This window comes from Bos indicus x Bos taurus, chromosome 20 (genome assembly GCF_003369695.1).
Source record: "Bos indicus x Bos taurus breed Angus x Brahman F1 hybrid chromosome 20, Bos_hybrid_MaternalHap_v2.0, whole genome shotgun sequence".
NCBI lineage: Eukaryota > Metazoa > Chordata > Mammalia > Artiodactyla > Bovidae > Bos > Bos indicus x Bos taurus.
In genome coordinates, this window is record NC_040095.1 from 38,174,983 (window position 1) to 38,187,908 (window position 12,926).

General features: G+C 42.9%; 1 protein-coding gene across 1 annotated transcript in view; it reads right to left on the minus strand.

Moving 5' to 3' along the window:
* The window catches only part of SPEF2 (sperm flagellar 2), a 211,807-nt gene that overhangs the window by 17,686 nt on the left and 181,195 nt on the right, over positions 1 to 12,926 (minus strand). Inside the window, exon 32 of the mRNA XM_027520151.1 lies at positions 5,679 to 5,771. Coding sequence (XP_027375952.1) covers positions 5,679 to 5,771 — 93 coding nt within the window. The remainder of the gene's footprint in view (positions 1 to 5,678; positions 5,772 to 12,926) is intronic.

Below are 12,926 nucleotides of genomic sequence, written 5' to 3' on the forward strand. Positions count from 1 at the left end.
CCAAGCTGAGCTCCCTATACTACACAGCAGCTACCCACTAGCTATCTGTTTTATACATCATGTCATTCTTTATTACTAGCAATCCTTACAACTATTAGCAAATTCAATTAGACATCCATGACAAATTGGAAAAATAAATTCCTGATATTTGACAAATCTAATGCAAATTTAAATAAAAATAACTTTAATAGGAAAACACTAAAGTCTAAAGCATAGCACACACTAAACTTCATAGCATAAAGTTATGCTATGAAGCAGAAAAGAATTTTTGAGGTCAATGGGCTCTGTAAGCTCAATCATTCAGTCCTACCTTAATCAAAAGTTCACTGAGTATTTGCTGCAATCAGGCACAGAGCCAGGCTCAGATGGTCAAGCAGCCTTAGATTTTTCAAGAGTCATGATTCAGCTTTTGGGTTCCTTCAGGACCTTGTATTTATTTCCTCTTCCCACTTGTCACTGGAATTCCTCAGGGATTTCCAGCAGGACGTGGGGTAGAAGGGTGTTGACACCAATAGATAACCATGGCATTGTCCTTTCATGCTTATCTTCCATTTCTTTCATATGAATCCTTGACGTTTAGTATTATTTCCACTGAAATGCTCTTGAAAATGCTATGTAGGTGCAACACATTATTTCTATTAACAAAGAGGCTGAATATGATATATTGAAGGAAGATGTGAAAAAATAAAGTGAACTGATATGTGAACTCCTTCTCTAATTACACAGGCTTGATTTTAAATCAGTGGATGAGACATGTAAAAAAGGTAAGGCCTGCTATATTCTTAAGATCATTTAAAATGTTGTTATGGGAAGAATTCTAAGAAGGCTTTGAAGTTTCCCACCCCCTGGAGTACATATATATACGTACATGTGAATACATATACATTGAATACATCAGGTCAGATCAGATCAGTCACTCAGTCGTGTCCGACTCTTTGTGACCCCATGAATCGCAGCATGCCAGGCCTCCCTGTCCATCACCAACTCCCGGAGTTCACTCAAGACTCACGTCCATCGAGTCAGTGATGCCATCCAGCCATCTCATCCTCTGTCGTCTCCTTCTCCTCTTGCCCCCAATCCCTCCCAGCATCAGAGTCTTTTCCAATGAGTCAACTCTTCGCATGAGGTGGCCAAAGTACTGGAGTTTCAGCTTTAGCATATGTACATACATATGTGCATACACATGAATACATAAGTACATTGAATACATATCTTGTATAACCCCTTCCCCTTGAGTGTGAAGGATTTTAAATTTGATGAGAAAGTCATTCCCAGGAGTAAAGGCAAGGAGATTCTGCAGACAATTAAGGTACTTAATCAATGGGTTTTGAGTTAATCAAAAGAGACCCCAAACTTGGGCCCTGATTTAATCATGTGAGGTGTTTTAAAAAGGACTGTTTTTAAGGAAGGTCTTAAGGCAGAGATTAGGGATTTGAAGCCAGTGAGATGCTCTCCTGTTGGTGAAGAAGCAAATCTCAAACTGTAAAAAGGCCATGTGGCAGGGAATAGGCAGCCTCTTGGAGTTGCAGTTCTCAGTCCTATAAGATAATTCTGCAGCAGCCAGTCCTGGAACCAATCAACCCTGTGTTTTGATGGTAGAACTACCTAGGCTTCCTAAAGGATTGGATGTGAGAGTTTGAAAAAAAAAAAAAAGGAAAAGAACTGGGGATGACTCTAGGGTTTGGGGCTGCCCAATAGAAAGGTCAGAATGTCCACTGACCAAGAGGCCGAGGGCTCTGGGTGAGGGCAGGGCAGCAGGGTGGGGAGATGGGGGGTCAGGGACGCAGACTCGGATGCGGGAAGTTGGAAATGTCTGCTAGAACATCCAAGTGCAGAGGTCCAATAAGCAGCTCTGTTTAGGAGTCTCATGTTTGGGAGAGAGGTTTGGGGTTGAAATAGACTCTTGGGATTTGTCAGCAAATAGTATTTCAAAACACAAGTCTGGCTTCAACAAACGATAATAGTCCAAGGTCCGCTGCACGGGGAAATGGAAGACTACTTCAGTATTTCTGAACCCCATAAACAGTAGGAAAAGGCAAAAGAAATGACACCAGAAAATGAACACCCCCGCCAGGTCGGTAGGTGTCCAACATGCTCCTGGGAAGAGAGGAGAAATAGCTTCAGAAAGAATGAAGAGGCTGGACCAAAGTGGAAATGACGCCCAGTTGTGGATGTGTTAGGTGGTGAAAAAAAAGTGATGCTGTAAAGTATGATATTGCATAGGAAACTGGAATGTTAGGTCAATTGTAAATTCCAAGGTAAACTGGAAGTGGTCAAACAGAGATGGTAAGAGTGAACATCGACATTTTAGGAGTCAGTGAACTAAAATGGATGGGAATGGATGGATTTAATTCAGATGATCATTATATATACTACTGTGGGCAAGAATCCCTTAGAAGAAATGGAGCTGCCCTCATAATCAACAAAAGAGTTCCTAATGTAGTACTTGGGTGCAATCTCAAAAATGACAGAATGATCTCGGTTCATTTCCAAGGCAAACCATTCAACATCACAGTAATCCAAGTCTATGCCCCAACCACTGATGCTGAAGAAGCTGAAGTTAACTGGATTCTATGAAGACCTACAAGACCTTCTAGAACTAACACCAAAAAAAGATGTCTTTTTCATCAGAGGGGATTGGAATACAAAAATAGAAAGTCAAGAGATACTTGGAGTAACAGGTAAGTTTGGCCTTCGAGTACAAAATGAAGTAGGCCAAAGGCTAACAGAGTTTTGCCAAAAGAATGCACTGGTCATAGCAAACACCCTCTTTCAACAACCCAAGAGACAGCTCTACACATGGACATCATCTGATGGGCAATACCAAAACCAGATTGATTACATTCTTTGTAGCTGAAGATGGAGAAGCTGTATACAGTCAGCAAAAACAAGATCTTGAGATCACTGTGGTGAGCCATCAATTTCAGTGAGATCATCAGCTTGTCATGTCGGAAGATGTGGAGAAGAGATTATGACCAAAAAATGTGTGAATCTGAGCATGATGAATTAAACTGCCTTTTCTCAGGATACTCCTGTAAATTTTTTACAACACTTGGTATTGTGTGGCCAGCTGGGAAGCCAGGACGTGGCTGAGCCTCATCAGTTATAAGGAAGTGCACTGTCACTGTGAGGAGACAAGGATGTGACTGCAACACACACGTGTCTCAGGGGTCCTTTTTTGGATGTAAAGAGACCTTTCACCCAGTGCCTGGGACTCATCAGAACTCATGGACAGTGACAATGACCTGTATCCAGGAGCCCTGCCAGTCCTGGATCATAGAGAATACAGGTGACAAGCAGGAGAGCTGGGTGTGGCCCTAGACTTAAGCCCTCTTCTTAAGCCCTCTTAAGACCATGCAGAAGCCCTGGCAGGTGAAAGAACCTCCAGTTCAAGGTCCTACGGTGATTCCTGGCAGAATTGGAACATAGCCCAGGGTTCCTGACCCTTAGAATTCCTATTTATGGGGTGTTTTCCCCCAATTTGGTCTTTACTATTCTAATAATGGCCAAAAAGTAAACTTATTATTTTGTTTTATGTTTTCCCTTTGTGCAACTTCTTTAGGATGTTAACCATTAAGGGTTGTTTCACCAGGTAGGGTTAGCATGGTTAGCTTCTGTTTAGTTGACACTTACATAGGGCCTACTGTGTGCTGATCACTGTTCTAAAAGGGCCACATATATGAACTCATGCTGTACAACAACCCCAGCAGCAAAGGATGAAAATAAAACCACGGCACAGAGAGGTTAGGTAACTCCATCAAGACCTCACAGCTTGTCAGCCATGGCATCTGTGCTTCTAGTCCCAGTTGAAGGGTGCTGAGATTTATGTAATGTTGAGCATCCAGTCTGTGGGACAGAGAGGCATGGAAAATTCCACTCCCTTCTGCCCTCTGGACACTACACACACACTCTCACACACATCTGTCAGCCATCCTTTGCCCCATTATTGTTCAGCTGCCAAGTCATGTCCGATTCTTTGCGACTCCATGGACTGCAGCATGTCAGGCTTCCTGTCCTTCACCAAGTTTGCTCAGACTCACTCTCCATTGAGTCAGTGATGCTCTTTAACCATCTCATCCTCTTTGCCACTTTTTCCTCCTGCCCACAATCTTTTCCAGCATCAGGGTCTTTTCTAATGAATCTTCCCCATAGAGCACATCTTTCTCAGACTTTGTGGTCCTGCCTCTACCCTCCCCTGCACACTTTGTTCCAGCAGTTTGGGCAGCAGCAGATGGGAGCCATACTCCTCCTTGGCACCCAGAGGCCTTTCTGGCTTCCCTGCCTTGCAGTCCTTAGGGCTGACCAGCATAGGCTGCCTCCTGCTTTCAGCAGCTCCATGAGCAACTGAAAGGCTCTGCTGTGATGGACATTTCTAACAACTTCTCGCAGAAAAGGAAAGTGCTTTGTACTTGACATCCTATTCAGACTACTGGCCTCTTCCCACGGAATGAAGAACCTATTTCTATATAGATATGCTTTCCAAAGCTTTACAGGAGAATTGAACTCAGTCCTCGAGTTATAAAACAATCAACAACAACCAAAACAAAAAGCTGCCCCACAACTGCCAGCCTCATGTTTTGAACTTTTTTGGTAACTGACCCCTTTCTTTCACCTGCTCTCCTGCTAGCATCTAGCAGAGATGCTTGAAATATGCATCCAATGGAAGAGAATTGCTCATTTTCATGTTACAACAAGTTGTGTTCAATTTTGCATTGTAATTTTACACTAATGGCTGGCTGAATTGATTAATCAATACACATAGCTTGCTGTCGTGTCTGAATCTACCGTTCAATGTTTCTCATATCTTATCAAACTTCATTGTGTTGGATATAGTTTCATATTTTTAACATTTATACTGAAGTCAGAATAGTTTTCAGATTTTAAGATCTTGTATACTATTGTGGCCTCAGGGATAGAAGTTAATGATAGAAGTTAACGGCCAAAGTGTTCGTTTAGGATTTTCCATAACATGATATGAAAAGCCCAAATGAATTTTTTGGCCAACCCAATAATGATGATAATATTTTTGATGATAATAATAATCTGATGGGTATGCAAACTCTTGGAATGTTACATGAGTTAGTCAAAATCAAAGAGAAATGAACGAAGGCACATATGGGTAAAAGGCAGTTCTTATCCAAAGCTTTTACAATTGTAAGGACCTTTAGTGAAGAATATGCTCAGTAACAGCTGATTTGCTAGATGAGAAAAGTGAAGCCCAGAGAGCTTAAGGATATTGTCCAAGATCACACAGGGAGTTAACAGGAGGACTGTTTAAGATTTGACCCCTGCCTCCTCTCCAGACTTCTCTGTACTGCAGCCTCATACTCAGTTGCTTGGTCTTGTTTGACTCTTTGGGACCCCATGGACTGTAGCCCACCAGGCTCCTCTGTCCATGGAATTTTCCAGGCAAGAATACTGGAGTGGGTTGGGCATTTCCTTCTACAGGGGATCTTCCTGACCCAGTGATTGAACCTGAGTCTCTTGTGTCTCCTGCATTGGCAGGCAGATTCTTAGTCACTAGTGCCACCTGGGTGAATATTAAACTCTACACTTTGGGAATACATTAAAGGAACAGGGGATGGGGATGGAGTCTAAGACTAATTACACAAGAAATTGATCAATGTTACTGTGATATGGTGCCACATACACATTTTAAAAAAGACCTCAGTAATTACCTCTATAAGATGCTCCTGCCTATTGAATGGCAGGGGTTCAAGAGGATTTTCTGGAATTTTGATATCTTCGTCTCCTGTAAACCACAGGCCAGCCTACACAAAAAACAAAAATAAGAATCATTAAAGTTATGCTGAGATATAATTGTTGCTTTCAGAGCCACAGAGGTTGAATTGATCTTTGCAAGATGTCTAGAGCAGAGGTCCACAAAGTAAGGTGCAGAAACCATGGGGGTGCTGAAGCAAATTCTAGAAATTCCATTCATGTGTATGAGATCTCATTCTTTTGTAATAATTTTTTAAAAAATTGATAATGTATAGAATGCATTAGTGCAGTAGTACACAGGAATGATTTATAAATGAAAACCCACAGGCCAGGGCACCAGCTGCACTATGATTATGCTGTAACTATTGGAGTGTGCAGTGAAGCTTGGAGGTCCTCACCCTGGATGTGGATGGCACAGCAGTATCGTGGCTCAGACAATAAAGAATTCACCTGCAATCAGGAGACCTGGGTTCGATCCCTGGGTGGGGAAGATTCCCTGGAGGAGGGCATGGCAACCCACTCCAGTATTCTTGCCTGGAGAATCCTATGAACAGAGGAGCCCGGCAAGCTACAGTCCATGGGGTTGCAAAAAGTTGGACATGACTGAGTGACTAAGCACACTCTGCTGGTGTCTGTGTCCTCCGTCACACTGCACGTGTCCTGTCCATGTTTGTATATGTCTTGGAGCCTAGTGTCCTGCTGGGGCAGGTTGTTGGTGTTGGAAATCTTGGCTGAGTGACTGACTGACTCAAGAGCTCAAGGACCGATTTTGGAAAGACAGCACTTGTCCTCAGCCCATGTCTGACACTAATTACCAAATCCCTTGATTGCTGTCTGGGCATGCCTTGCCCCTCTCCCCCTTTCCCCCACCCCACTGCTCCCATGCTGGTGTAGAGCCCTGTTGCCTCCATCATGAGCTGCTCCAGCAGCCTTTGAGCTGTCTTCATTTCCAGTCTCTCTCTTTGTTTCAACTTAGACCATTTGACTACCAATTTTCCCTAAACTTGATTCTTGTCATGTCAGCCTCTACTCAGAACCATTTCCTTTTCTTGCTGTTTTGCTCACATCATTCCTCCTCCAGGTGATTACCTGTCCACCAATGTCAACCTGCTTATCTCTCCAGACCCAGCTTAAATTACACCTCCTCAGAGAGGTCCTCTCACCTTTGTTCTCTCCTCTGAACTCCAGTTTGACTTGTTTATATCACACATTTGGGCATTCAGTATGTTTTGGGTTGCCTCATTCATATTTGCTATTGAACATCAGGTATTACTTCCTTGGGTTCAAAGAATGTGTCTTGCCAAGCTTCCATATGGCAAATACTTCCTTTTGTTCCTAGGTCTTGCTCCCTTGCTGTCTTCCACACTGACAACCTACCCTTGGCACTGCCTACTGCCAAGAACCATTGGCAGGTCTAATCTGACTCTGGCCTATGCTTTGTGCCTTCTTTCCTTCCGAGAATTACCTGTGCTGGGAGAGAAGGCTGGAGTGGTGCTGGGTAGCTTATAAGAGGATGCAGCCTCCAGAGGTGGAGACTGGGTTTTCATTTAGAACAGAAGAGTGCTGGGTGGGAGATTCTGGCCATGCATAAGCGTGTGAGGGAGAAGATCCAGGAGAAGCTAGGGTCCATCATGGGCTCAAGGTTTGAATGTAAGTGCTTTGCTTTGCCCAGTGGCTAAACTGTTGACAGTAAGTATCACTCCATGGGGGCTTCCCTGGTGGCTTAGATGGTAAAGGAACTGCCTGTAATGTGGGAGACCTGAGTTCAATCCCTGGGTCAGGAAGATCCCCTGGAGAAGGGCATGACAACCCACTTCAGTATTCTTGCTTGGAGAATTCCATGGACAGAGGAGCCTGGTGGGTTACAGTTCATGGGGTCAAAAAAAGTCAGACATGACTGAATAACTAACACTTTCGCCTTTACTTCACCACTCCATGGAGAATAGAGAGATGAGGAGCACAGTTAACATTCATGCTTTGGGACATGATGGAGTGACAAAGCTCAGAATTACCTCCTGCCTAAAAAAATAAGAAAAATGAAATATATGTGTTTATATATATATATATATAACAATTATTTCAGACATTAAACAACAAGCAACACAGGATGGTGATTCCTGAAATAAGGAGAACAATGAGGAGCCCAACTATGGTTCAGTCTACAGAGCCAGGGGAGGCATCCAAATCGAACTGGGATGTCCTGCTGGGCTGAGAAGATAGACTTGGATTTGAGGGAAGGGCAGCTTCACTGGTAGCTCAGTTGGTAAAGAATCTGCCTGCAGTGTAGGAGACCTGGGTTCCATTCCTAGGTTGGGAAGATCCCCTGGAGAAGGAAATGGCAACCCATTCCAGTATTCTTGTCTGGAGAATTCCATGGGCACAGTAGCCTGGCAGGCTACAGTCCATGGGGTTGCAGAGTCAGAGACGACTAGCCACTAACAACACTAACCACTATGATGACTATTAATAGAATTTTCAGGGAAAAACACTAGAGGTGCACAGAAAGAGAAGGTGAGCCCTAGAGATGTGCAGAAAGATCTCCTCAAGTCTTGGCTGAGAGCTGACTTGTGCAGATGTGTATGGAAAATACCAGAAGTGGGAGAAAGAATCACAGGAAGGGAGTAAGTTTAACAATTCCTAAAACTTACATAGGGCTGGGACTATATTACCACCAGGGAAAATGTGACCACCAGGCAGGGAAGGACCTTCTGATGCATAAGGTATTGAGTAGTGTCCCCAGGAGGATACTGCCTGAGTAGTGGGCCCAGAATGTTGTTATTTAGTGGTTCAGTTGTGACTGACTCTTTTGTGACCCCATGGACTATATAGCCTGCCAGGCTACTCTGTTGATGGGATTCTCCAGGCAAGAATACTGGAGTGAGTAGCCATATCATCCTCCAGGGGATCTTCCCAACCCAGGGATCAAACCTGTGCCTCCTACATTGGCAGGCAGATTCTTTACTGCTGAGCCACCTGGGAAACCAGGGCCCAATTAGCCCTACGATAAAAGGCTGTTTTGGACCCACCCTTACCAATCTTAATGTAACCTTGAAAGGATAAAACTGATTGCACATAACATTATTGCATGCCCAATAATATTTAAAGGCATATAAAATTGGGCACTCAGCCATATAAAATTTGTAACATGTGGCATTCCATACAAAGGCATTCAAAAAAGCCAGAAAATATAACCCATAGTCAGAAGAAACATCAATTAATAGGAACAAACACAGCAATACATAGATGATAGAATGAACAGACAAGGATGTTCATTTAGGTCTTCTAAATAAATATGCAGAGTACATCATAAGAAACGCTGGGCTGGAAGAAGCACAAGCTGGAATCAAGATCACGGGGAGAAATATCAATAACCTCAGATACGCAGATGACACCACCCTTACGGCAGAAAGTGAAGAGGAACTAAAAAGTCTCTTGATGAAGGTGAAAGAGGAGAGTGAAAAAGTTGGATTAAAGCTCAACATTCAGAAAACGAAGATCATGGCATCTGGTCCCATCACTTCATGGGAAATAGATGGGGAAACAGTGTCAGACTTTATTTTGGGGGGATCCAAAATCACTGCAGATGGTGATTGCAAGCCATGAAATTAAAAGACGCTTGCTCCTTGGAAGAAAAGTTATGACCAACCTAGATAGCATATTCAAAAGCAGAGACATTATTTTGCCAACAAAGGTCCGTCTAGTCAAGGCTATGTTTTTCCTGTGGTCATGTATGGATATGAGAGTTGGACTGTGAAGAAGGCTGAGCACCGAAGAATTGATGCCTTTGAACTGTGGTGTTGGAGAAGACTCTTGAGAGTCCCCTTGGACTGCAAGGAGATCTAACCAGTCCATTCTGAAGATCAGCCCTGGGATTTCTTTGGAAGGAATGATGCTAAAGCTGAAACTCCAGTACTTTGGCCACCTCATGTGAAGAGTTGACTCATTGGAAAAGACTCTGATGCTGGGAGGGATTGGGGGCAGGAGGAGGCGGGGACAACAGAGGATGAGATGGCTGGATGGCATCACTGACTCGATGGATGTGAGTTGGGTGAACTCCGGGAGTTGGTGATGGACAGGGAGGCCTGGCGTGCTGCGATTCATGGGGTTGCAAAGAGTTGGACATGACTGAGTGACTGAACTGAACTGAACTGAACTGAAATAAATTTCATTTGTTCAAGGAGATAGAGGGAAAAATTGCATATGATGAAGAGAGAAATGAAGGATATAAAAAAGATCCAACTTAAACTTCAAGAAATAAAAGTATATTTCCAATGAAAACACACTGGATTGTATTAATCACAGATTTGGTGCTACAAAGGAAATGATCAGTGAATGGAAAAAATGGAGGAGTCGAAATGAATACAAAATAGAATTAGAGAGAAAATAATGAAAAAAATAAATAAAAGAATTCAGGATCAGCAACTTTGGGACACACATGTGATTGGATTTTGAAAATGGTAGTGGGGGGAGTATGAAAAAAAACTTCTGAAAAATTTCCAAATTTGACAAAAACTACAAACCCACAGATTCAAGAAGTTCAGTGAGCCCCAAACAAAATAAATGTGAAGAAAACCACACTGAGGGACACAATAATCAAATTGCTGAAAACCAGCAAGAAAGAGGAAATATTAAAAGGATTCCTTTTCATCCGCAATTTCTCTACCATCAATTACGTATCCAGTTGTTTCAACACATAGGAATTTCCCCTGATTTTTAAAACCAAGAATTCATTCGGTCACATAAAAAAAAATATAATAGATGTATTTTAAAAATTAGAAAGCTGTTTCAAAGTATTTCACACAATAAGAGCGCCAGAGAAGAAAGAACCTAATTAGAGAACAACTTGTGCATGTTAAAAAGTTGCCCAAGAAAATTTTGCCGTGTGAAATGGTACACGTGAACTGTAGGGTTGGGTTTAAATTGATCAAGCAGGGTTTAGTCAACCACATCCTGCCCCGCTGGATAATCAGGGGATTTCTCCTTGAAATGTGGAAATGTCCCTTTGTACTCTCTTGCTAAAATATGGCCAAGGAATTTGAGGTTTACTTTTCCTTAGAATAAGGGCTGTGCTGTTTGGATCCTAGAACATCTGACTCATTAAACCTGTGATAACATGCATTCTTACTGAAAGAAGGTGAGTCGAGAGAGTTCGCCATCAAAGAATTCAGCGTGAGTGTGACTAGACACCCACACACGAGAGGCCAGCGTGTCACAGCTGCCTGAGGGCTGGGAGCAGAGGCAAGGCAGTTTCACGCTCGCGTGGCTCAGCCCAGGTACACAGTCAGAGCAGCTTCACAAACCCTGTGTCTCATTCCATTTTAGAAGCTGGGGAAGTCAACACATTCTCAGGTGGCAGTTGTGGTGAACGTGCAATTAGTCAAGAAAAGAAAAAAATAAAAAATAAAATAAAAAGCAGAGTAGAGAGTCTATCTCTCTCTCTTTTTCTCCCCCCAGGGAACTTCATTTCAGCAATGCAATTGTACTATTTGGCTATTCTAAGGTGACATTTTCCACAAATCATAACATTGCTGAAGCAGCTGTTTTGGCAGTCCCATAAAAGAACTCTGTATTGCGGTGTGATCTGGCAAGTGCTGGGAATATGTAAGTCACATGGGGAATCAAGTAGGCCTCTCCAATGGCTTCTTTGTCGTGGGCTTTCTGAGGAGTGGGCACTGGGTAGGCCAGGGGCGAGGGAAGAGCTCAGAAATCAACTGCTCCCAGAACCCAGGTGGTGTTCTGATATGTGTATTTGAGTTTCTGTTTCATGCAGCAGTCAACTTTCTCTAAGAAATTCACACCTTTGGTGAAGGAGCTTTCTGGTTTTACTCAGCACTTGTTGGTACAAATTACCAACACCTATGTTCAACTCATGTTTATGCAAAAAGATGTTTAAATGGATATCCTGTGTTCACTGGCACATACTGCCAAGAGTGAAGGTTGGTACTTTCGTGACTGCGCGCTTGTTAAAACCCTAAGCCAACAAGTTTTGCTCTGCTGTTTGTGTTTTTACACAAAATCATCTTTAGAAGTTGTAAGTCCAGGTCCAGGACAGTGAAAGAATTCACAGATTGCTCTACTTGGGAAGTAAGTCAGCCCGGTCAGTTATGTGTCTTTGTTCATCAGCCTTGAAGAACCTCTTCAGTGTGCCAGTGCTGTCTCCGCTGGCTCAGCTGTCTGAGTGTGGGAATGTCAGGGTTGTCTATGAGCACGTCATCCATTAATTGAGGAAGAAAAGAGAAGCAGGAAGAGATGTGATCTTTCAGTGGTGAAATACACAGGAGATACAGGCACTGAGAGATTATCACCCTGATTCAAAATCAGCACCTTATGAACCTTTCGTGTCTACCAGCTTTGCGAAGTGGTGGGCACTAAGATAAATTTCTTTGCTGTTGTTCAGTTGCTCAGCCGTATCCCATTCTTTTGCAATCCCATAAACTGTAACCTGCTAGGCTCCTCTGTCCATGGGATTTCCAGGCAAGAATACTGGAGTGGGTTGCCATTTCCTTCTCCAGGGGATCTTCCTGATTCAGTGATTGAAGCCGGTGTCTCCTGCATTGGTAGGCAGATTCTTCGCCACTTTAGGGAAAGCTTGAATTCCATTAGCAGACACAAATTAAGTCATTTACACCCTTCTTGGTTATGGTATTTCATTCTAACTCACTCTCTTCTTACTCAAACTTCTCAAAAGATGAATCGACTGTCTTATCGTCACTTCCTAAAGAACAATTTATTCCATCAATCCTCTGCAATCTAGATTCTGTACTCTCTTCAAATTGTTCTGGTGAGGGTCACAGTTATATCCTATCTGCAAATCCATTGGCCAGGTACCATGTTACTGGATTATCCATCACTTTACTCACTTCTCTCGGGTGATCTTATCCATTCATAACTTCAACATTTGCCTGACTTCTGCATCTGCCATATCAGGTGGGACATTTCTGCCTGCATTTCCCACAGACATTTCAAAGTCAACTTGTCAAAAACCATCTCATCATTCAGCATGCTCATGATCAAAGGGAAAAAAAACCAAAAACCTGCCCTTTCCCTGTCTGTGTTAGCTGTAACTGTTGTTGCGACTCGCAGAGTATTGGGTATTGGGCATTGGGCTGATTAAAATCTCTGCAGGCGAGTCTAATGAAAAGCCAAGGTTAAGAACTTGGGAAGAGGACAATGATGTTTGCTGTGATTTCTTTAAGAGCCCTTAG